At 49.8% G+C, this 25,402-nt stretch overlaps 1 protein-coding gene across 5 annotated transcripts in view; it reads left to right on the top strand.

Annotated features, from left to right (window-relative positions):
• LOC137793677 (ephrin type-B receptor 3-like) overlaps positions 1 to 25,402 on the top strand; it is a 104,873-nt gene that overhangs the window by 70,529 nt on the left and 8,942 nt on the right. For 2 of the 5 annotated variants that reach the window (XM_068589975.1, XM_068589974.1), the window contains 10 exons: positions 8,768 to 8,832; positions 12,544 to 13,216; positions 16,431 to 16,586; positions 17,441 to 17,776; positions 19,861 to 19,985; positions 20,463 to 20,625; positions 21,032 to 21,140; positions 22,546 to 22,598; positions 22,830 to 22,952; positions 24,696 to 24,943. In XM_068589975.1, the coding sequence (XP_068446076.1) occupies positions 8,768 to 8,832; positions 12,544 to 13,216; positions 16,431 to 16,586; positions 17,441 to 17,776; positions 19,861 to 19,985; positions 20,463 to 20,625; positions 21,032 to 21,140; positions 22,546 to 22,598; positions 22,830 to 22,952; positions 24,696 to 24,943 (2,051 nt within the window). Of the gene's footprint in view, positions 1 to 8,767; positions 8,833 to 12,543; positions 13,217 to 16,430; positions 16,587 to 17,440; positions 17,777 to 19,860; positions 19,986 to 20,462; positions 20,626 to 21,031; positions 21,141 to 22,545; positions 22,599 to 22,817; positions 23,037 to 24,695; positions 24,944 to 25,402 lie in introns of all 5 variants that reach the window. The other 3 variants (XM_068589971.1, XM_068589973.1, XM_068589972.1) reach the window with 3 other exon arrangements.

The raw sequence follows: 25,402 nt of genomic DNA, 5'->3' as shown, positions 1-25,402 counted from the left end.
AGTGATGCATTTCAAATGGTTGTTGGCTCTTTTATTAGTTTCACATGCTTCATTCCTCATTCATTGCTTTTTGTTTCCCACATGGATTTTTGAATTTTACTGCTGCAGATTAACTGAGATTAGACCAGATTAACAATCACTGAGCAGGTAGAACTTCATTTTCTGTCTTGATGGACCTCATGATCCGACCTCTGATGCGTCTGCAGTCTGTTTGCTCGGGTTGACGATGATGAAGTGAAGAGCGGCTCTCTGGCAGACCTCACCTGACGCTCACCTGTCACAGAGCTCACCTGTCACAGAGCTCACCTGTCACAGAGCTCACCTGTCACAGAGCTCACCTGTCACAGAGCTCACCTGTCACAGAGCTCACCTGCAGCCAGGTGAGTTTCTCTCAGACAGAAGCTGCAGAGACAGACGACTAGAGCGGGTAGAAGGTTGCAGACACACAGCTGGATGTCTGCCGCTCGTACCTGCGAGCCACTCTGGCTGATTAAAAGCGTTTTGTAATGAGGATTTCAAAGTCAAAAGAGAATGAAGCTTATTGCACGACTAATTAAATCATAATCTATTTCCCCGTTTCCTGTTTGACCTCGGAGGCGCTTCATGTTCACGCGGCTCGTATCAGGTTGTGTGTTTGCTCATTAACCGTTTCCTCCGGTTCGGCCAGACAAAGAACATCGGCGCGTCTTTATCTCGTTGAGTAAATGACTTCGCCGCCCTCCTTTATGTCTCTCTCTTTGAAGATAAACTCATGAAGAGGCGGTTGTTGAGCGTCAGTAACGCACTTTAAGTCAACGCCAGATTACATGAAGCGAGAGATGAAAAAGAAATGTTTCAGAAGATGTAGAATATTTCCCGTCCTGCTGCTGTGTGTTAACAGAGAGGTAATGACACACAACTCATGTCAGGAGGCGTGTCGGCTGCGTGTTTCCTTGGTATGTTGTCAGAGACGTCTCTCTGTAGAAGTTTAAAACGTGCACGTTCGTGTGTTCATGTGTGTGATTTTCTTTCTGCCTTTCATCTGCAAGACAGACTCGTAAATCAACCAGAGGCCGAGAGTGTTGTGTCTATAATGCAAACTGTGTTCCAGGTACACACACACACACACACACACGCACACACACACACACACACACACACACACACACACACACAGAGCTTGACGAGGGGATCCATCTTGCATCCATATTCATACACAAACCTGCTTTCACTTCCCTGTTCGCATGTTTCAGAAGCCGAGACATCAGCCAGGAAATCAGATCATGTGACTCACGCAGAACTCGTCACCCTCAGATTCAGCAATGCAAATCATAAGTATAGCGTGTTATGATTAGAGAGAGAGAGAGAGAGAGAGAGAGAGAGAGAGAGAGAGAGAGAGAGAGAGAGAGAGAGAGAGAGAGAGAGAGAGAGAGAGAGAGAGAGAGAGAGAGAGAGAGAGAGAGGGGTTTGGAGCTTGTGAATGAAACGTCGCTTCATTTCTACTGAGGTTGAGTCGTTTCCATGCTCGCTGACGTGAACATCCTGCAGAGCTTCTGCTTCCTGGTGAGACGTGATGCCCGCTGGCGTGACCACACATCAGCAACACGCCTTCACAAAGCAAAGTGGAAGAGAGGAATGTGACATCAAACCTCCTCCAAACCAGGCGACAATGAAGCCGTCCTTAGTGGATTATTACTCAAATGTGATTTATTTTAAGGCTTTTGTTCAGCAGAGGAAATGGGAAGAGCTGTTGCAGTGACAATGTGCTCGTTTACTGGAGCTGAGAGAGTTGTGTTTCCATTTCACGTGATGTCACTACCGAATGCATGTGAGAGTCTGAGATGAATGCTTCAGTGAGGGATGAAACCAGTCAACTGGACGTCAACCAGAGATGTACAGCTTTAAAAACCAACGTGGAGAGACGATGTGTAACGCTGTGATGAAGTGACCAGAGTGTGTGTCATCGTGTGTGTCATCGTGTGTGTCAGCAGTTCTGTGCGAGCAACAAACTCGTGCAAACCGTCTGTGTACAGAGAAGACAAGAAGACACACTTTCAACGTTGTGGACGATGAACAAAAGCTTTCACGCCACCTCGAAGAGCCAAATGTTAAGGTCGGCGCTCGCAGTGAGGGAAATGAAGCGGTGGCTAAAAGGTTGCAGGTTCAACGCTGGCTCAAGCAGCGCTCCCTGAAAACACCTCGTCAGTCAGCTCAAATGAAGCAGTGTGTCTGCAGCAGTGTGTCTGCAGCAATGTGCTGCGCTGGAACGTCCACTTCAACGCAAACAACAACACAAAATGTGCTGATTAGCTGCAAGTACACAAGAAGGAACAAAGGAAGCTGAAGTGCAGACGCACACGATGCAGGACGCACACACAACTCCTCCAACGCTGCCGCCGGGAAGGTGCTCTGAAGTGCTTCTGTCAGAGGAAGTGGCCAATAAAGCAAGTGCTAAAGGCTTCCCCCAGTGTGTGTGTGTGTGTGTGTGTGTGTGTGTGTGTGTGTGTGTGTGTGTGTGTGTGTGTGTGTGTGTGTGTGTGTGTGTGTGTGTGTGTGTGTGTGTGTTATTCTTGATGAAGGGGCTGTGACTTGTTCAATAGCAACTCAACACAGAGCCGTTCAATGAACAAACGGGACAAAGCAGACAGCTGTGGATTCCAGGTCCGCGCCGGGTGAAGGGTCGCTGGTTAACTAGGAAGCTGAGGATGGAAAGAGAATGCACTCATTCACACACACACACACACACACACACACACACACACACACACACACACACACACACACACAAAAGGGAGGTTGCTAGCTGGAGGTTGTGAGTCAGAAAACGTAGTTCCCGTATCGACTTAGTGTTCGATGAACATTTTAACATCTGCAGAAAGAAACTAAATAAAGTCCAGTGAAGTGAAGTTGTACTTGAACCATTTGGAGTAAATTCATGGTCTTGGTATCATTTGAAAGTAAAAACTCTGAAGTTTTTCCCCTCAATAGTCTTAATCACTTTAAGTGCTGCTGACACAGAGTTTGAAAATAATAAATATAAGATTTTTATTTGTGCCTAAACATTTATTGGTAAATCTATGCTGCAGTGACTATGACTGGGATTTAAGAACTAAACAGCACAATGGAAGCATATCCTGAAGCCTAATCCAGCCTCATCTAAAAGAAGATCCAGAAAATTATATTTATATTTGACACATGTTTTTCTAATGAAATATCTAGACGTTTTTTCCATTTTGAGAATAAAAATATTCATTATATATGTACTTTATGTCTATTAAAAGGCCTAAAGTCTTGTATTTACTGTAAGTACTGCTGACGCAGAGGAAACGTAGTTCCCCGTATCGACTGAAACAGTGAAAGCTTGAATTCCTCAGAGGAACAAAGTAAACGGTGACAAAGCATCACACTGACACTCAAACAGACACACAATCACTCACGCTCATCACACACACATGAGCATCGTCATGCAAACACACGCTTGCTGACACACACACGAGCACGAAGGCACACCTGGTCTGCAGACAGCGGCCTCGGGGCTACCTGCTCGTCAGATCCTCTGTGCTTTGTAATTAGGAGGGCGAGCGAGAGGAGGGGAGGAGAGAGAGAGAGAGAGAGAGAGAGAGAGAGAGAGAGAGAGAGAGAGAGAGAGAGAGAGAGAGGGGAGAGAGGGAGAGAGGGAGAGAGAGAGAGAGAGAGAGAGAGAGAGATAAAGACAAAGAGGCCCAGTCCATCGCACAGGAACTAGACCAGACTGTGTGAGCCCTTGAGAAGGCAACACACTCCTCGGTTGCAGCAAACACACACACACACACACACACAGTCACACATACATGCAATTTCCAGTTGCAGCTGTGCAAGCTCACGATGTCCTCACCGGGCGATCAAAGATGTTCTCACCTCCACTCCTCGCTCCCATAAAGCCTCCGACAAGAGAACGTTGTTGTTTTTGTTTTTGTTTACTCATCACAGGTCCCAAAGTCATCCGGTAACAGACGCTTGTGAGCGAGAGAAGAGGAAAGAGATGGAGATAGAGAGAGAGAGAGAGAGGGAGAGAGAGGGAGAGAGAGGGAGAGAGAGAGGGAACAGAGCTCATGTCCTCGGCATCAACAGTCACCCTGTTAGCATGTTAGCACACAGGCTAACCTATTGTGTGACAACCATTGTGCGATGACTGACAGTGAGTGTTAGCGGGGTGAAGTGTTTGTGAGTGTATGCGTGTGTGTGTGTGTGTGTGTGTGTGTGTGTGTCTGATTGAAAGAGGGGGAGTTGTCATGAGAGGCGACTCGTTCAGGAATTCCTCAGAGGAATCACCTCCTTGGCCTGTCCATGTCGCAGCAACCAATTACCGTGACTGTGTGTGTGTGTGTGTGTGTGTGTGTGTGTGTGTGTGTGTGTGGGCGCTGAAGGGGAGGTCTCGCCATAAAATGGAGGGGACTTCTCCTAATCATCGCTCTCTGGCCCTGCACAAAGGCAAAAAGGCTGCTTGGACCATTTGAATGTGAATGGCGTCTCTCCTCATGCTCTCTCATTCCCCCCTGCATCTCTCTCTTCTTCTCTCTCTCTTTTCCCCCTGCATCTCTCTCTTCTCTCTCTCTTTTCCCCCTCCCTCTCTCTTCTTCTCTCTCTCTTTTCCCCCTCCCTCACTCTTCTCTCTCTGCTGACAAAAGCGGCGCTAACAAAGATTGCGCAGAAGGCAATCAGGCTAATGGCGCTAATAAGTTGAGCGTGGGGTCCTCGCGCTCAGTGTTGACACATTTCTCTGTTTCTCTGGCTAAACAGAGGCTCGAGTGTTTGGCAACCAGACGCAGAGTATTTTAATGGAGTGGCTGCCCCATGCCAGGTTGCCATGTGCTGGGTCTGTTTGACTGCAGGAGAATACAACAAAAGCAGCTCGGGGACGAGGTGGGAGTAGATAATTAACCAGTGGAGGAGCCGGAGGGAAGGGTTTCGGGGAAAGAGTCATCGGGGAGGCTTGACGGGTTTTCATTACATTCCTTCTGCCCGAAAACAAAAATCTTTCTGTCATCGCGAGTCATTAATACAGCGGTTAACGCTAGGAGGAGAGGAAGCCATTTTGTTTTGTGCTTGTAGCAAGAAAGCAACAGGAAGCGGTGAAGTCGGCGCTCTGCCGCCGCTCTGCGTGCCGGTAACACTCGCGTCTCGCAGGTTGTGGAGACGCGTCTGCAGGTTTGGTTCAGTTCTCTTTCTGCTGTCACGCTAACAACGACGAGTAAAAAGCTCAAAGTCGCTGCGGCGAGATCTTAAATCCTTCACCTGTCGGCTGCTCGTGAAGCGACGACACATTCCTCCTCAATAACAGTCTTTCTTCCCTTTTCTTCTTCCCTTCTCTAAGAAGTCTGCTTGTTTGAACAAAGACATATTTTAGGAGGCTGTTACTGTGGGGGGGGCGGGGGGCTGTGTGTGTGTGTGTGTGTGTGTGTGTGTGTGTGTGTGTGTGTTGTATGTGGCCATAGGGACTAATGCTTCAGTGCCCTCCCCTGTTATTAGGCCTGCCCTGTCATTATGGGATTAGAGTGAAGGGGTTTGCTTTGCGTGTGTGTGTGTGTGTGTGTGTGTGTGTGTGCATGCATGTGTGTGTGAACACATGTATTTGCCTGCATATGATCTCCCCCAGCCTGTTTGTATTCCTGCAAGTCTTCTCACACAGTCGGAGCGAGCAGAGAACACACACCCCTCTGTTTGTTATGCTAATCCCAGGTGCATTTGACCTCAATCATAAATACCACTTTTCTGCAGAAATCCCCGGGTTACTCAAACAGTAACTCTCTAATTGAATAGTCTTGGTGAGCGGCGGGAGGTTGCGATGCGTTCCCCTGCACCTCACAAGTCACATCCATCACAGCGCAGCGTGAAAACAACAGCAGCACCGATACAGAGATGTGCCACGGGAAGGAGGAAGGAAGAGGAAAAGACAAATGAAAAGAGGTCAAACCCATCACTGCTGAAGAAAAGCAGTCAGAGAAAGTGAGTCACGACGGGGGATGAAGAGAAAGATGAGGAATTACACCCCGAGTTTCACCCGGAGGACGAGATGGAAACCAAATAAGAAAGAAGCGAGCGAGGAAGACGGATAAGCAGCCGTGTGCGTCTGCGTATCCTGATCCGGAGCGTCCACATCGTGCGCTTCGGTGTCTCGCAGCTCAACATTTTGCATGTTCATTTGCTTGATGCACTCAGTTTGCTTGCCCCCCCTCCCTCTCCTGTTACATGTGTGCTGTGAAACACATCCAGCTGAGAGGCAAATGAGCGCTGCCTTGCTCACGGGGAGGATCTCCGTCACACAATGGCTGTTTCTCCCCCAACTCGTCCTTCTGGTTTTCTTTCTATCTATTTTTCTTTTCTCTCTCCCTCCCTCGGCCGAGCCTATTAGGCGAGCCGCCACATGGACTTAGACGCTTTCAGAGGTTGTTTGCTTTAAAAAACAACAACATACCTTTCGCTCTTTAATCTGTCTTTGGCTCTCTCCCGTCCTTCATCATCTGTACAGCTGCTTTTGTCACTTCGGCACAGACACAGTGGCTTCCAGCTCGGTTTTCTAGTTTGTTCTAGCGTGTGTGTGTGTGTGTGTGTGTGTGTGTGTGTATTTTCAATCACTGTGCAAGTGTCTACATTTGCTGCACAGTCATGAATATTGTATTGCACCTCTATTACCTATTGTGTGGTTTACACACACACACAGAAACAAATGAGCATAACAGCCACCTGCATACACTCACACACACACACACACACACACACACACACACACACACACACATACACACTCTGACAGAGAGGTCGGGGTCATTCAGTGCTTTAGCTTTGGCCCATTGACTCTGGATTGGTGGTCCACTTTGGACACAATGCAGAGCTCTAATGCACAAACGCACACAATTGCATACACACATTCATGCACACACACACACACACACACAGACCTGGTGGGCTGAACAATGCAGATGCATGGAGAAGAGGAGTGTAACTGCTGCTCATGCACTTCCTCATGCCATTGAGCCAGACGGCTGCAGCTTCATGGTCGTCTCTCCGCTCTGGTTCTGTCTCTCTTGTCTCCGTCTACACTCTCTGTGACTATCAGTGTTTCAGCGTGTTGTTTCCAGCAAGGTCAGCTGTAATGACAAGCCACTACACCGCACACGCCGGCCAGTCATAATAATAAACACCGGGCGGCCCAGGTGTATAATTTCCACCTCAGCGGCTCACCTGCCTGCGTAGCTAGAAGCTCTCAAATCACACACTGTCAGGGATGAGTCAGAGGAAGTCCCGCAGACGATGTGCGATGTTTGAGAGATGAAAACACAAGTAGAAACGTATTCAGGCGAGCGACGCGCGTCTGACTGCAAAGAGACAGACGTCAGGCTTTGTTTGAAAGCATCAAGGAGAAGATGAGAAGCTGAGAGGCGAGAGAGGAACTCCACGTCCTGAGAGACGGTCGAGGTCCAGCTTCCCTGTGGAAGCAGCTCAGTGAAGCTTCCAGACCTCTTTGCCCACAGTTCCCCTTTGCCCACAGTTCCCCTCTTGGAAGTCATGTTTTCTCACCGGCGTGGTCGGTCATACACACTCATACTGACTCATAGCAGGAGGGAGAGAGTCAACGGGAATTTCCAGATTCAGGAGCAAGTTGTCTCTGCAGAGTTGGACTCACAATGGGGCTCTGAGTTTGAAGGTATGAGGAGGGAGGAGGCGGGGGGCTTTTTTATTTTGCTCCCAAGTCCCGTTTCCTGTCAGCTTACCAGGACCAACAAAATACAAAGCGAAAAGGAGTGAGATGAAGGCAGACATGCTTCTGAGCGGCGCAAAGAGCTGAGAGGCGTCTTCAGGTTCATCCCGGGAAGCTTCCTCCCAGCGGCGGCTCGAGCGCCTCTCTGGCGTTTCATCATCTTTTACTGTCCTGTAGCACAGAGAGGATGACGGCGGCCGCAGGTAGTAAAGGACTCAACGTTTAAACTGTTCCTCTCTCTCAGGAAGGAACCAGAGGGAGGAGAGGAGGGATTTACAGGAGAGAGTCCTGACCACCATTTTGTGTGTATTGTAAACACTATACGTGTGTGTGTGTGTGTGTGTGTGTGTGTGTAAAGTTGAAGTGCATATGCGCTCACGTTATGGGCAGAAAGTCAATCCAATTGAAGTGTTTCGACCTCTGTTCCGCTCAAAAGCTCCTCTTTTGTGACGGCTAGCTTTATAACCCCTCTTCACTGAAGCCTCCTGTTGGGTCGTATATCTTGAAGAGTTTTACAACCTGTTGCTGTACGTGTGGGTGTTATCAAGTGTGTGTGTGTGTGTGTGTGTGTGTGTGTGTGTGTGTGTGTGTGTGTGTGTGTGTGTGTGTGTGTGTGTGTGTGTGTGTGTGTGCCCTGTGGGAAGCGGAACCGTTCCTCAGCGAGACTCGCTGTTGTTTCCTTTCCCTCGTATGAAAGCAAACGTCTAATTGAAACAAATTACCAGACAAGGAGCGGCAGTAAAATGTCACACAATCCCCCACACAGATCCTCTTCCTGTCACACACACACACACACACACACACACACACACACACGCAGGACTCCTTTGTCTAATTGAATCTAATGCCGCTCTGAGCCCGCACTTTCTGTCATTCATTTATTCAGCCAGTTATCTGAGAACGACTTTGGTCAAAGCTTCTTATCTCTCCCGCGGCTCATTTTACAAGTTTTATGACGTTGTTGTGAAACTATTGAAAGTTCTATTGATCCGCTGTCACCAATGTTCCTCTTTGTCTGACCGGCTGCTTTCTTTCTGCTTCTGTTCACAGAAACGCTGATGGACACCAAGTGGGCCACGACAGAACTAGCCTGGACCGCACACCCTGAGACCGGGGTGAGTGTGTGTGTGTGTGCGTGTGTGTGTGTGTGTGTGTGTGTGTGTGTGTGTGTGTGCTTCTACACGCAGTGTGTCTGCATTCCTCTCTAAAGTCACACAGTCCTGCATGACTCCACATTAAATGTGTTGGGGATTCATCAGGATGTTGTTTTCAACGAGCAGCGAAAGATGCACTGTCCAGTTGCACAGCTGTTCTCGTCCCCTTCAAGCTTTGCACGGGTAACACACAAAACCAGCAGCTTCCTCATGAACTAACCTCTTAAACACTCAGATGTTTCTTGCCTCCACGTCTCCCACACAAAGAGGCAGCGACGCCCCGTCTCTCTTTCCCATCAGAAGCCTTAAAGAGTCTCGACCCTCAGCTGTACTTCAGAGCCTCAGCTCCTCCTTTGCCTTTGTGTGGCCCTTTGACTCGGCCCTTGTGTTGTAAAATGTGGGCCCCCATCTTGCACATTTAGTTTTCACCCTGCAGTTGCAGCAGGATGCCTCCCAGCTGTTCTGCTCTTCTCTTGCTAGCTGAGCGCTAATGAAGCCAGACACACAGCACACAGCTCACGGCCTGCAGTGGCCTCCTTCCCCTTCAGCCCTCTTCCTATCCGTCCATCTTCCTTTGCCTTCATCCCCCCCCCTCCTCCTCCTCCTCCTCCTCCTCCTCCTCCTCGTTAAGCTACAATGCATAGTGATGGTCCCGCTTCTTTCCCAGCAAACCCACAACAGATGCTCCTTTTCAGTAGATGTACGTACAGTGGGGAGCCTCTTGCGCTCCAGATTTCCCATCATCAACCAAAAGGCTGGAGTAGAGTTTCTTCCCTGCCTTTTCTTTTGCAGCAGAATATCCTGCAGATGGTGATTGTTCCCCAGTCGTCTTTCCACCCTGTTTCTCCTCCTCTTACTTTTCTTCTTTCCAACAAAATCAATCCTCCCTGCTGTCTTTCTTTCTGTCCGTATGCACAATGTATTGTGCGTGTGTTTACTTGTGTATGCTTCTCGGGGAGCGTCCTGTACTTGTTAAAGCTGAGGAGTGTTTAAAAAGAAGCGACACTGAGAGGACGCACAAAACACACAACAGTGAGCGCTGGAAGGGAGAACAGTGAGACTGAGATGAAGTAAAACCACAGAAGTGTCCAAGCAGAGAGAGAAAGGACAACATCTGAGGATAAGACTCTCTCACACAGACGTCTGGCAGCCGGCCGGCCGGTCGAGTCTGAGTCACAACATCTCTGTGTTTCAGTGTTGTTGTAAGCATCTGACATGAAGATACACACAGGAGATGTAAACTGCAGCTATTTGTGACACATCTAATTATTAATGTGTGCAAGGCACTGACATCACGTGTGTGTGTGTGTGTGTGTGTGTGTGTGTGTGTGTGTGTGTGTGTGTGTATTCTTTCCCCTCTGTATCTGTGCTATGTGGATTTCTTTGCAGACCTGCAGAATCTGTGCGTCCTTCATGTGCATTTCAGTGTCTGTGCACGTAGAAGCTGCACGCATGCTGTTGCTTGCTTTTCCAATTGTCACTGTCTCCCTGCATCGTGTGTGTGTGTGTGTGTGTGTGTGTGTGTGTGTGTGTGTGTGTGTGTGTCCATATACTGTATTATTTGTCATCCGAAGCAGAGGGTGGTATTCCCCTCACAGCAGAGCTGCCATCAGACGTGTAAAGACAGCCTGCAGGGGTTTCCATAACCAAACTGATAACAATGTACCAGCTAGTTAGCGTGTGGAGATAATAACTATTGTTCAGTTCAGTTCAGATCTCCAGCACGCTAAAACATGTTTTGAAGAAGCTAAAATGTCTTTAAAATGAGCCTCAGAGAGCTTTTTCATAGCAACAACAAACAGAGTAAAGTACACAAAGGCCTGTGGGGGCTACAACATTTCAGCTAACGCACAAAGCTAACGACACTCATGGAAAGTTGTTGTCTCCTTCATGTGTTGAAGGTTGATGAACGTCAGGTAGTTAAATCTACTTTCATCATTACGTTTGTTCCAAAGAGTCACATGACAAAGTAAATGTCTTTCATCTTTTGGATGGTCAGTGAAGCACACAGGTACAGTTCACCTGGGAGTAACAGTGAACGCTGCGATTGGAGAGGACAAAGACAAAATGGATAACTTGCATAACGATTCATCTTGTTGGAAATCAATGCCAAGAAACGTGTCCCTTTTGCACGTGACCTACTTAATTCATTCAGGTTGTGTGAGCAGCGCTCAGTGTTTGGTCAGTGGAGCGCGTCTCTGGGGGATGACCTCTTTCCAAACGCACACACACACACAAACAGACGCACAACTACACCTACATACTCTCAAACAAACACGCAGCGCAAGTCGACACTCCGGCAGACAGACTCACACAAACACACACAGTCACACACACACACACACAGTCACACACACACACTTGGCTGTGCGGCTCTTGTGCGGCGGTGATTTATTACACTGAACTAAATACCCGATGACACTTCATCCTTTGAGCCGTCTCTTTGACCCGCCGCTGGTTATCGATTCCCTCTCGTCGCCGAGCCGTCGCTTCAATGCAGCGGCCGAGCTTCTCTCTCTCTCTCTCTCTCTCTCTCTCTCTCTCTCTCTCTCTCTCGCCCCCCCCCCCTCCCCCCCCCCCCCTCGTGGCCTCCAGGGTCCTGCATGAATAGACTCGTCTCAACCACATCAGCCTCCGTTAAGATGCTCGGACAGAAACTCGGCTCTGGAGATCTCAGTCAACCGCTGGTCCTCAGAGTGAAACCACGGACTCGTTGTGTGTTGTCAGCGTCTTGGACTCCATGAGTGAAGCATTCTGGTCCTTCAGGGGGGCAGCAGGACAGAGATGTGACCTGTAACCCGGAGGTCACAGGTTCAATCTCATGGATTTAGGTTGCGGGTCCAAAGACAGGCCTGTGAAGTAGAACACTATCGTCTTTCAAGCTTCTCCTCATTTATCTAGTTGAGTTTACTTAAATTTAATCTCCCTCCTCGTTGTTTCTGGATGATTTATTCATGTCCATGCCCACTGCTAAACACTTGTTTGTCAGGTGCTACATATGCTAATAGCCTCACTAGGCCGGGCTTAGTTAAAGCATGAACGCAGTGTGTTTGTCTGGTAGGAAAGGAGAGCAGATCCCTCAGCACACACGTACAGAGATGAATCACTATTTGAAGTGCAATGATTTAATCTCGGTGTCCTCATTCCAGATTGAAAGTGCATTAGATTACAGTCTCGCAGCAAAGCTTTTAAGTCGAGTTTGCTCGCGCTTATTTAATGAAGCTAGTAATCAAAGTTTAGAAAATTTAATCCCATTTCATCCTGAGTAATTCACCCCCTGGGTGCTGCACCAGCATTGAAAGATTTAGAAGAGTGCAAAAAAACACAAAAATCCTGAAGGTTAACTGCCGTCTTCATTAGAGGACGCTGCAATCATTGCTCTGTAATTGAAGCGTAATTGGTTGTGAAGCGATGTGACTGCTACTTCCAAACAGATATGAGGTAAACATGCTGCGGTGGCTCTGTGGTGAGCAGGTGACAGGCTGCTGTAATGGAGATGAATTTGCAGCTCGTCCCTTCACTAACCAGAGATGAACAGCGCAGCGCGGTTAAAGGCGAGAGGATGGGACTGAAAATACCCCAAAAGCTGAAAGAAAGTCTCTGGGTATCAGTCCAGGATGTCGATGCACATGTACAGCCTCTGATCTGCTCCCGTGTCTCTTCTCCTCGCAGTGGGAGGAGGTGAGCGGCTACGACGACGCCATGAACCCCATCCGGACCTACCAGGTCTGCAACGTGCGCGAGGTCAACCAGAACAACTGGCTGCGCAGCGACTTCATCCCCCGGAAGGACGTGCTGCGAGTCTACGTGGAGATGAAATTCACGGTGCGCGACTGCAACAGCATTCCCAACATCCCGGGTTCCTGCAAAGAGACCTTCAACCTCTTCTACTACGAGTCCGACTCCGACTCGGCCACGGCCACCAGCCCGTTCTGGATGGAGAACCCGTACGTGAAGGTGGACACCATCGCCCCGGACGAGAGCTTCTCCATGCTGGAGACGGGGCGGGTCAACACAAAGGTTCGAAGCTTCGGGCCGTTGTCCAAAGCCGGGTTCTACTTGGCCTTCCAGGACCTGGGCGCCTGCATGTCGCTCATCTCCGTGAGGGTCTTCTACAAGAAATGCTCCACCACCATCGCCAACTTTGCCGTTTTCCCCGAGACGGCGACCGGCGCCGAGGCGACCTCCTTGGTCATCGCGCCGGGGACCTGCGTCCCCAACGCCGTGGAGGTGTCCGTGCCGCTGAAGCTCTACTGCAACGGAGACGGCGAGTGGATGGTTCCCGTGGGAGCCTGCACCTGCTCGTCCGGCTTCGAACCCGCGATGAAAGATACCCAATGTCAAGGTGAGTGACTTCACAGCAGGTATGTTGAGCCAAACCATGACGTCATCATGTAGCGTTTGTCAGAGTGGATCCATCTCGGGGTTAAAGACCAAAGCAATGAATCTTTACACATCTACAGAGCGGTGCGCTATTATTTGCATATTTAGCATAGTTTCCTTCCTCCTGGGGGGGTTCCCTATGGCGATCAATAATATATCGCATTATTACTGCTGAGAAAAGTCACATTTGCATCCAGGCTCATGGTATCAGATGGTTGCGTGCGTGAGGAATGACAATGAGCGAGCGGCGAGGGGTCAAAGTCTCGCTGAAGGACGCTTCATGCAGGATGGACGCTGTGGACACGCTGATGGGCACGAGATGGAAGCGGCATTGTTTGGGCGACGGGTCACAGCCTCTATCACTAGATTGTCCATCTCCCACATTATTACGAGCCATTTATTTGCCTCGTGTTCTCACATTAATCCAATGATGACAAGGTAGAATAACACACACTGGATGCACACACCGGATGACACAACCGCTCGCTCCTCTGACCTCGGTTTTGCTCGGCAGCTGCTCGCTAAATAAATGGAAGTGCAGGGGAGGCCGTCCTCTCCTCAGAGGGCCGCATGATGCTTTCAGGTCTGATGGGAAACACGACGGGTTCAGAGGGTCGAGAGCGAAGGTGGCTTCAAACAGCAGGTCTGCACTGAAATGGAGTGCAGGTGATCGCACGGAGCCGGGAATAAATGAAAATGTGTGTGCTGACGGGTACGGGGGCGTAAAATTAGGATTAGGTCAAATGGAGACCGCCGAATGAGACGGAGAGAGAGGGGGGGGGGGGTACTCGTCAATGTGAGGCGCTCATGTACTGTGTGTGTGTGTGTGTGTGTGTGTGTGTGTGTGTGTGTGTGTGTGTGTGGTTTGCCTGCCTGGGTTCACAGGGCTCATTCTTCTCCGTACAGCACTAAGAGATGAGGTGGAGAAGACCTTTAAGTGAAGTACCAATACTGGTGATGATCCAGAGAGCAGATACTTTACGCTGGCAGCTGCTGGCAGACCCTAAATATGTGTACTCGCCTCAGAGAAGGAGAGAGTGTGTGTGTGTGTGTGTGTGTGTGTGTGTGTGTGTGTGTGTGTGTGTGTGTGTGTGTGTGTGTGTGTGTGTGTGTGTGTGTGTGTGTGTGTGTGTAGTAAATCTAAAGCACGGTGTGTGTGGTTAAAAACTCATTTGTTTGCTCCCGGCAGCTCAAGGTTAAAGCCCTGGCGACTCTAATCAGGCGTCAGTGGAGACCAGGAGGGATAAATCTCGCTCTCTTCTTCTCCTCTCGCCTCTCCTCTGGTCAGCTCTCTGCTCCACACCCATTCCTCTTCATCCTTTTCTCCATGACTCCTCCTTTCTCTGCTTCTCTGTCCTGGTGCCAGCATGCAGCTTCCTCTCCTCTGCGTCCTCCTCATGGTGAAGGCCGTTGCTCTCATTAACACACTGAGGATATCTGCATTAATATTAATGTCTCTTCCTGCTTCTCCACTTGTTTGCTGCACGTTCTGCAGCCTCGATATTCTTTACTTTCCTCGTCATGCTCCATACTTTCCAATTTCAGCATATATTCTAATCAGTTGCTTAAGCTCAATGTTCTGCATGAGCATAGAGGATGAGACACAGGGGAATGGGCACAGGGCTGCAGGATTAGCATTTCTGCCTCCACCTCTTCCACCTCTCCTTCCCTCTTTCTCTCGCCCCTTGTCTCTCTTTCTTCCTCATTCTTAAGCCGTTTTTCTGAGGGGAGAACTGATGAAAGGAGGAGGATGACCCCTTTAATCACTGGAAGTTATTGATCAGCACTTTCAGCCCTTCCTAAAAATTTTAAAAAAGCTCCTTTTAATAGGAGCGCTCCATCAAAACCTTTCATTAGCCAACATGTTCAAACGCTCCGATGCGCTCTTCCCTCGGTGTTGATGGATCGCTGCTGGTTCACTTTGGAGAACTTAAATGAACTCGATCACGATGTCAAACCAGAGGAGTTGTTCTCCCTGAAGCTGGAGGTTGTTTCTTATCTGTTTATCAAGCGGTACTTCCTGTTCGCCGCTGGTGTGGGCAACTCTGATTAATGGCGGAAGAGCAAATACACTTAGTGTTAATGTCCACGCTGCAGTGAGCTGCTGGTTTCAGGCTAATATTGAACTTAGAAACAAAAGACACAGAAGTAGCAGGAAGCTGTGGCTTTGACCTCCAGCTGGCTTGTTTTCACAGGCGGCGTAGAGAGAATGATGGTTATCATTCACAGGACAAACATGGCCGTGTGTCCTTGACATTGACGAGCTGACGCGCCGGCGGGTCGGCTAATCAACCGGCTCCTGTAAACTCACCTGCGCTCGTCTTTCTTTATTAAGCGCCGCGGCGAACTCGTTCATCTTTTAACGAGACGGTTCATCACAGACGTGGAGGCCGCCGCCGCCGTCTGCGTTTCCCTCCTCGTCTGTAAGTCATCGCCCGACGTGTGAACGTCCAGAGAGCGGCCGCGCACGAGGAAAGGGCGTCCACGGAGAGCAGCGGCGTTCAGATGGAGTGTCAGATGAACCTGTTTCACCGATTGAGAACCAGTTGAAGTGAAGTTAACTTTGTGGAGGACGTTTTAAAGACAGACGGATGCAGACAAACAGAAATGGAGGTGTGTGTGAACAGACATAACTGTTTGTACAGTCGAGGTCAGACCTATGTTTGTGTAAACCTCAGCATGTGTCATTTGATTCTCTGTGTATTTCATAACCGAGTGAGTTCAAATGGAAGCGTTTCGGCTGTGAGGGTTGTGTGTGTAATGTCGGATGACAGTCTCATCGCGTGAGCGCCGCTTTAAGCAAATAGCGACATGCTGCTGCAAAGCGTCTCCACTCGCTCCCACTGCAGTTTGCCATCGCTGCTCTCCACCATGGGAAACAGAAACATGTGGGTTTGAGGGAGGAAAGAAACACAAATCAGCTCCATGTGCACACATGCACATAAACAAACACGCAATAAGCGGTTTTATTTATGTCCGTGAGCTGGAACAGTGGAATGTTCCTCTGGCGTTCAGATGGTTCTTCATGTTGTGGACGGTGATGTCACACTGAAGCACGCCGGAAGTCACATGTAGTGTTTTGGCTCACTGCCCATTTGAAAAATATGAATCTGTTGTATACATTCCTCATGCTTATTCACAGTTTTCCTGCTTGTTTTTATATTGTTGTCCATCAGCCTGCAGCCCCGGCACCTTCAAGTCCAAACAAGGAGACGGCTTCTGCCTGCCGTGTCCGGCCAGCAGCCGGGCCAGCGCCGCAGCGGCCAGCGTCTGCTCCTGCAAGAACGGCTACTACCGCTCCGACACCGACTCGCCCGACTCGCCCTGCACCAGTGAGTGAAGCCGGAGATGTGACGCATCTTACTGACCATGTGCAGCGCCGGGATGGCAAAAAACAAAACTATTGACGGTGTCGTAGATATTCTGTCTGAGCGATGCTCTCATAGCAGGTTCCCACCGCGCCACATGCATGCAAACAAGTCTGCTTCATGTCCCAACGTTGCCCAAGACGTTTATGGTCATGTTCAGGACAACGTTAACATGAACATTATCCTAAACGTTGTCCTGCAACCCGTCACACACAGCCGAGGGTTTCTGTCTCTCTGTGCCTTCGTTAATAGCAACGACTCGCATGTAGGAACTAATTCATTCACTGGTGAAGAGAAGAAGATCCTTTTTTCTGCTGCTGTGGGGTGTGTGTGTGTGTGTGTGTGTGTGTGTGTGTGGGGGGGGGGGGGGTGATGCTCCCACAGTGCAGCCAGAGATAAGGCTCCAGTAATTGGATAAGAATTGCCGAGGCTCTGCCAATACTCCGTTTGGCTGGTTCCCCCCAGCACTTCACACTCTGGAAATGAGCACGCAATTTAAATTTGAACTCCTGTACTCTTTTTTTTTTTTTTTCTTCTTCTTCTTCTGGGAAAAACTGCTGGAAGAGACTCTTGTTATGTGGGAGAAACAAAAAGTTCTAGTTAATGCATGAAGAATGTGCTAACAGCACAATGAAGACTCTCAGGTCACGAGTTGTGTTGATAGCAGCGATGGAGTAATGCAGTGTGTAACGACATGTACACTTTGCTGTATGCATCTCGGTCTACAGTCTGCAGGTCTGACTGCACGTTGTGTAACACCGATTGTGCGTGGAGATGAAACCACAAACCCTCTCATCCACGCTTCCCTCTCCCTGCAGCCGTCCCCTCGGCGCCGCGCAGCGTCATCTCCAGCGTGAACGAGACCTCGCTGGTGCTGGAGTGGAGCGACCCGCGCGACCTCGGCGGCCGCGAGGACATCTTCTACAACGTCATCTGCAAGAAGTGCCTGCCCGAGCGGGGGATGTGCTCGCGGTGCGACGACAACGTGGACATCTCGCCGCGACACCTGGGCCTGACGCAGCGCCGCGTGGCCGTCCGCAACCTGCAGGCGCACACGCAGTACAGCTTCGAGATCCAGGCCGTCAACGGCGTGTCCAACAAGAGCCCGTACACGCCGCAGTTCTCCGCCGTGAACATCACCACCAACCAGGCCGGTAGGTGCCGGCTCACCTGCTAACGATCGATAGTGAACGAACAAAGGCCTGAACAAGACGTCAGAGAACATGCTCTCTGCATAGGAGATCAATTTATTGTGTGCGTGTAGGAGTGTGTTACGTATTTCCCTTTGAACGGGGCTTGAGAAGGAAGACGATCTTCTGAATGAGCTCAGAAAGAGACGTCTCTCTCGCCCACAGCGAGCGCTGCAACGCTGCAAATAGCTGCAGCGAGGCTGCGCTCAGCGGGTTGAACCTCAGAGTTCCTGCTGCCCACCGATCCTCCTGCACACAGGAACTACACAACCAGGCCAATGGAGCAACCAGTGCTTGTATATTTATATTCATATACATAATATATGAGGAGACGCCTTCGCGGGTGCTTGTTAGAGTTTTCTGTCACTGAATGAACTTTATTTTTCTACATGCAAACCGGGTCGTAATGATACGCTAATGCTTGTATTCCTCGTATCAGCAAGATGTACGCTATGAGTGTAATTTTAGGGTTAATGATCTGGCAATAAAAGAGGCAGATGTGTTGGCAAGAAGGAAGGTAGATTATGTTTGTAATTACTATATAATTTAGCATTTTAATTTGGTTTAATTTGCCTTGAAGAGCCTCGGCGCTGCTGGCTGGCTCGTCCCTTTAGTTCATATGTGTTGGTCTCTTTGGTGAGGTTCTCCTCAAGCTCTTAAATTATGCCTCAGATGTGTTTAGTCGTGAATTTACAATTTCTGCAGGTTTAGACACCACCGAGGATTATCCCTTCCTCCTTCCCCGTCCTCTCTCCTCCCTCCACGGCCGTTTCCTTCTTCTTTTAGGAAGGCCTTGTGTTTGGGGTCTAAGACCCAAAGGCCCTGCAGGACCCCCATGAGGGCCTCTTTGTCTCACAAGGGGTTCAGCTCCGTCCTGATGGGACCGCTGTCCATCCGGGGGTCAGAACAAGAGGTGAAGGGAGAGGAGGGTGCAAGAGAGCATCAATGTGATCAGATTATCTCCTGGTGGAGTCCCGAGAGCATCCCCACATGTGCATTCACCTTTTAAGAAGCAAAATAAATACTCGGGCGGCGATAAGCCCCGGGGGCCACCTCCATGGTTACTCCACCGCCTCCGCCCCGAGGAGGGCCCCTAATCCCCTGGATTGAGAAACCAGGGATCTGCCCAGGAAGCATTGTCTTCTCGGGGAGAAAGGGAGACGTGGTGGGCCTTGGCGGAGAGGATGGGGGAGGGAAGGAGGCAAGGAAGGGAAGGTTTAGGGTGCAAAGAGAGAGAGAAACACAGTGAGAAAGAGACACAAGAGGGAGGATGAAAGAACAAAATATTGAGGATTAAAAAGATGGAAATAGGGACTAAGACTGAGAGGAGATGGAGGTAAAGGGAGTGAAGAGGACAGAGGAAAGGAAAGAAGGGGAAAGTGTTTTTTATTTGTTTTTTATAGAAGCCACAACTGAAGATTTACAGTTAAAGTTACGAAGCAAAAGCTAATGAGTTGGAAGATGCTAAAGTACAGAATCTGATGTGCAGAACTGAACCAGGAAGAGAGAGAGAGGAAGACCACACTTGGGCGTTCATTGATGTGAACAAAGCATTAAAGCTCAGGAACTATATAAACTATCACTTCTTAGTTTGAGTGTAGTAACAAAGCAAATGATGCACAGGATGTATAATAACTTGGAAAATGACCATTAAAGGACAACGTGACCCAAACACTTCCTGAATAGTTTGCAGCAGTAGTTTGTTTTGAATGCCGTGGAATAAAAAGTGGAGACTCTGCATCTGCATGTGCAGCGCTGCTGCAGCAGGGCTTTGGTTCAGGGAACCAGAGACGCATCCATCAGGTTTTCAGTCTGATTCTCTTCTCTGGGGACAATCAGACGTCCTCTCTCCCTCCCTGAGGACTCGCGGGGAGCTCCTGAGCCTCGTGGTGATGGTTCTGCATACTAACGATCAGCAAAAGCTCGTCACAAAGCCCTCGGCCTGAGGCTTTGCATGTGGGCTTCTGTGGACATACAAAGGGCATAGAATTAGAAAAAAAAAACACACAACATAGGAAATGATAACTAAAGCGGGTTTTCCTCTGCAGCTCCCTCTGCAGTACCCACGGTCCACCTGATGGCGGCCACAGCGAGCACCATGAGCCTGTCCTGGCTGCCTCCAGAGAAACCCAACGGAATCATTCTGGATTATGAGATTAAGTACCACGAGAAGGTAAGCGGCAATGTAACTCAACGCCTCTAATTCAATCCCATTTCATTGACTCGCATGGTCTCGGTTTCACGCGTCGCTGTGGATGAGTAAACAATGCTCTGCTGATAAACACATGGCGGCAGCGGAGCCGTCTCCATCTCAGCTCGTGTGATCGAGCTCCCGTACTCATGCCCGTCTCCTTATCGCTCCATCCCTCCTCCCGCTCATCCCGATCCTTTTGCGTTTCCCTTCATGCTGTGTCCTCCTCTGAAGCCCTAACACCATCTCTCCCTCCCTGTCATCCTGCTTCCTCTCTCTATCCACGCGTTACAAAAGTTCTGGATCCTGCAGGAGCCCAGAGAGTTGTGTCTGGATCTGCCTCGCTGAGAGAACAAAGGTGTTGTGTGGGTATCTGCTGTGTTTGTGGTCACGTCCTCCTCCCGTTGAACTAACACACAACCTGTCTCTCTCTCCGCTTCCTTCTCTTTGCCTCTGCAGGATCAGGGCGAGGCCATCGCTCACACCATGACGGCCCAGCGGAGCAACGCCCGCATCGAGGGGCTGAAGGCCGGCACGCCGTACGGCGTGCAGGTCCGCGCCCGCACGGTGGCCGGCTACGGCCGCTACAGCAGCCCGGCCGACTTCAGCACCAACCTGCAAAGTACGTTACGCGCCTTCATTACCCGAGAATACATTAGGAGATTTGTGGCTTAGCGGCAATACCTCTATAATAGTGCTGTGCAGAAGTATAGGAACATAATGGAGGCTCAAAAGCTTATCGAGCTAGAAGCTACGATGCCTATTCATGCAGAAAGAAATCCTTGTAGAGAATTTGACTTATGATTTGGTGAAAATCTACTCGGGGCAATCAGTCATTTTTACTCTCGTCATAGTTTTATCAAGCGGACAAAGAGACTAACTGAATGATCTATGGAGCAGTTTTCATGAATGCATGTGTGAGTCTCCGGCTGCTCTCGGTTGTGCGACACAAATACGACACAAAGGCACTCTCTCTTGTGTGTTTGTGTGTCCTTCAAGTCACAACTCTTTCTCTTTGCCCCCTGAAGCCGACCCGCCAAAGTCGTGGCAGGAGCAGCTGCCGCTCATCGTGGGCTCGGCCACCGCCGCCTTCGTCTTCATCATTGCAGTTGTGGTCATCGCCATCGTCTGCCTCAGGTGAGGATATTCATAACTCCCTCCGCCTCTTGAACACCACAGCACATCAAAGAGGAGAGCGCGTCCATGTGGACTCGCTTACGACAGAATTTTGTTGAAACAGGACTTAAATTTGTTGCCTCCAAGTTGAAAGAAACCAAACAGAGACAGCTTCAAATGTCAACTTTGTGTGCACGTCCTCCAGAAGCGCCTCAGCGGACCGAGCCGCATGCGAGGCCGCCGGACGCCAGATTAGCCTTCTGACTGTGTGAATAATAAACAGCTTTGGCCAAAACGCTGCTTTGCTCACTGGACACGGCGGCGGAGCAGCTGCCGGGCCCGATAGGTCTTTTCTCACGGCCACAAAGAACCCAGATGTGGGACCGTCTGCTGCGTCCCATTGACCGGGGAACGGCGCTCGCAGCTTTCAAAAAGCCCGACGCCGCATCAGCCGGGTCCAACCGCGCTCATTTATTTTTATCCAGCACTCGTTTGTCAAGCGGAAACTGCAGCGCATGTGTGTAGAAGTGTGAGAGGTTGGCACCCACCGCTGACTCGCTGACTCGCGCCCACCAGGTTTCCCTCCACAAGCCGGTTCAGGCAGCGTCTGACAAGCGTGGGCATCGGTCACGCTAGACTGAATAATAATCTCTGGCTCCCTCCCTCCTCACCTCCTCCCCTCCTCGCCTCCTCGCTCTCTTCTATTTTCTCCACATTGTGTCTCTCAGGGTCTTGGCTTAGCTGCTGCTTTGACTGCCGCTGAAGAAAAAAGGAGAAAATAGTAGTAATACAAAACACGGCGCTTTGGCATATGCCGGAACCGAATTAGAATTAGAAATAAGATGCAAATGGCCGTCGGGTATCATTGCCCTGGTTACTGGTGAGACAACAAAGGAAGCACATTAACATGTCACTCCAACAAGCCGGCCCCCTCGCTGTCATCATCCACACCTCCGTGAAGGAAGATGAAGATGCAGAACAGAACAAGAAGAGAGAAGAGAGATGGTGAGGAGTGACAGAGCGTCCGTGAGGAGAAGAGCAGCCGCTCAGCGTGACGTCTGCAGGGAGAAGAAGTCGAGACGGCTGAACTTGCTGCCGGAGTCTGCTTTTGTCTCCTCGGCTCATTTTTAAGGGTACCGAGAGTAAACGGCTTGCACTCGCTGCTTCACACAAAAGCGCGATATGGTGTTTTGTTTAGACTCGTGTTCCAGTCCCCGAGTATGAATATTTGCACCAGCAGTCATTGATCCAATCTTTTGTTATCTGCAGAGCATCTCTTGCTTCAGAGGCTGCGCGGCGCCGCGGCGACATCTCTGCAGACGTTATTAGGGATCTGTTTTCTGCGCCCGCCTTTGTTCCGTGTCGGCGTTTGCACCCTGCTGTGTGAAGCCCACGTGACTCAGTTTGTGTTTTCATCTCTCCACAGAAAGCAGAGAAACGGCTCAGAGTCGGAGTACACAGAGAAACTGCAGCAGTACAGTAAGTCTCTTTGCTGAGATGCTCGTCCTCGCTGCATTATTCACATTCCTGAAGCATCTTTATACAGTTCAGTCATTACTGCTCAGCAATGGCTCTCGTGAAATGGCTTCCAGTGCGATAATAAACGCATCGATCTGCCCTTCGGCTTGATAACATATGCATTCAGCACGTTGAAACCTGGCTTGACGTCGTAGATTCACTTTCCCGTCCTTGCCACTGAATCCCCTATAGTCACACCGGGGATGAAGGTCTACATCGACCCCTTCACCTACGAGGATCCCAACGAGGCCGTGCGCGAGTTTGCCAAAGAGATCGACGTCTCCTGCGTGAAGATCGAGGAGGTCATCGGCGCAGGTAACCCACCAAAGCTCCTGAGCTACAGGGGGAAGACTGCTAGTCACCTCCAGGCCATACCGTTAGAGGACTTCACACCAAGCGGTACTTTCACTCAATTCATCGCTCGCCCTCTCTTTGCTCCCTCCCTCTCCCTCTCCCTCTCGTCATGTCAGGAACCTTTTCAGTGTGACACGTCTCCAGCGCTGTGTGAAGCGTTATAGCTGCAGCGTGTCCTCTTTAAGTTGCCGTCACTCACATAGTTGTGCGTTTAGCGTAGCTGCAACACTTCCTGTACGGTGGATTATAATTTCACCCTTTTCCTTTAAACGGAGCCCAATCCTGGATTGAGAACAATGCTACGAGAGGAAATAATTTCTGTTGAAACAATTAACAAATGATTGAAAACGTGATTGTAAAGGAATCAGATTCATCCTGCAGACAGGGTGTGTTTCTTTATCAGTGTTAACTACAGACCTGTTGTTATTGGACACTCGTCTGCTCTTCCTCCTTTTCCTTCTCATGCAGATGCTTTGTGTGTTAAAAGATAACTCTTACTATTTGAAAATTAAACCTATAACTTGTTGCTGACATACAGTTTTTATTGAGAATCTGCCGCTGAGGCCTGAGGAGAGTCTGGTACAAAACTCCTCTTTCCAAGCAGCACAGCAGATATTTATCTTCTGCATCCAACAGAAATATAGATTTCTGTCTGCATGGGGCGTAACACATGAGATCATCTCGTCCAGGACTGGTGGTCTCTGACCCTGCACACCTTTAGCGTCTTGAGAGCCTCTTTATGAAGGAGCTTCTCCTGGATAAGAACATGTGACCTTGTTTCCAGCATCGTGTGCTTGTGTCTCCTCCTTTAAAACCCTCCCCAAGATGTTGTAGATAGTATGTTATGTGTATGACATATTTGATAGTAATATCTCTGCTCAAAAGCTGCAGGACTGTTCCAATTGAGGTTTTTTTTAGCATTGTATCTGAGCCAAAATGGAGGACGTTGTGATGGCAGAGATGGAGTCCCTACTACTGCTTCTGCTACTACCATTACTGCTGCTGCTTCTACTACTGAGGCCACTACTTGAAACCCGTCGCTTCCCAGCATTCAAAGTGACGAACCCTCAACCCCTGTCTTCCCTGTCCCCCTCCTCCCCCTCCCTCCATCCATCCATCCTCCCCCCTCCTTCCCTCCCTCCCTCCCTCCCTCCCTCCCTCCTCCACATCGCCTGACTTGCTGCACACGCTTTCGGCGTAGACTCTAAACGTAAAGCGTCTGCGACCCCGAGAACCCCGAAGCTTCTGTCTCCACCTCTCTCCTCCTCCTGTGCTCGCTTCTCCAGCCACTCTGAAGCATAGCACCCCCCCCCCCCCCCCCCTCACCCGCTGACTTCCCGCTTTCACCATTTTTTTTTTTTGATTTCAAACGCATTTCTCTTCTCACATTTCGTCATGACACCTAAAACTCACCATGCAGTTTCTGTTAATCCGTAGCGTAACAGCACAGAGTCATTGTCTGCTCCCATCACTTCCTCTCTGGCCCAGAGTCCCGGCTTATCTTGCAGCTCCCTCTGTCCTCCCTCCTGCTACCTTCCCTGGCTCCTTGGTTCTAACCAGTTAACTGTCCCCTCTCCCCTCTTCTCCCCCCACTCTCCTCCACTCTTCCATCATGCCTCTCTCCCCTCCCTCTCTCTCTCTCTCTCTCTCTCTCGTTCCTTCTTTTACCGTTTCCTCTGCCTGGCTGGCGTCGGGCGCTCGCAGGAGAGTTCGGCGAGGTGTGCCGCGGTCGCCTCAAGCTGCCCGGCCGCCGGGAGATCATCGTAGCCATCAAGACGCTCAAAGTGGGCTACACCGACCGCCAGAGGCGGGACTTCCTGTCGGAGGCGTCCATCATGGGCCAGTTTGACCATCCCAACATCATCCGGCTGGAAGGCGTGGTCACCAAGAGTCGGCCGGTGATGATCGTGACGGAGTTCATGGAGAACGGAGCGCTGGACTCTTTCCTCCGGGTGAGGACTTAAAGTCACACTTTACGCACAAGAACAGCTCTAATAATAGATATTTATACAACATGTGGATGTGATTTCATCAACAGTACAACGCTATGCAGCAAATAAGCCCAAATCCCTTACCTTCTTTCTCCATGAAAGGTCTTCTAAGCACTGCTGCAGACTCCTCACTGGTTATCTGACACGTACCGCTTTCAGGCGATCGGTGACATTTACAAAGAGCTCAGTCTCCGATGTATCACTGCCTCAAAGTCACATCATGTCTGCCAGAGAAAGGGTAAGGAAGGAAGGAAGGGAGGATGGATAGGCAGCAAGGAGAGGTGGTAGCAGATGGAAGTTGCAGAAAAGAGGGCGAGGAAAGTACTGAGAGAGAAGAGAAAGATAGGTTTGGCAAAAGAAGGGAAAAGGCAGGCGTTGCTCTGAATATGCAACCTTCATCTAATATCCTCGTCATCCTCT

This window comes from Clinocottus analis, unplaced genomic scaffold, assembly GCF_023055335.1.
Source record: "Clinocottus analis isolate CAN_PGR_092001 unplaced genomic scaffold, fCliAna1.0.p SCAF_23, whole genome shotgun sequence".
Classification (NCBI taxonomy): Eukaryota; Metazoa; Chordata; class Actinopteri; order Perciformes; family Cottidae; genus Clinocottus; species Clinocottus analis.
The sequence above is the reverse complement of the archived record's forward strand: the minus strand, read 5'-3'. Positions and strand labels throughout refer to the sequence as shown.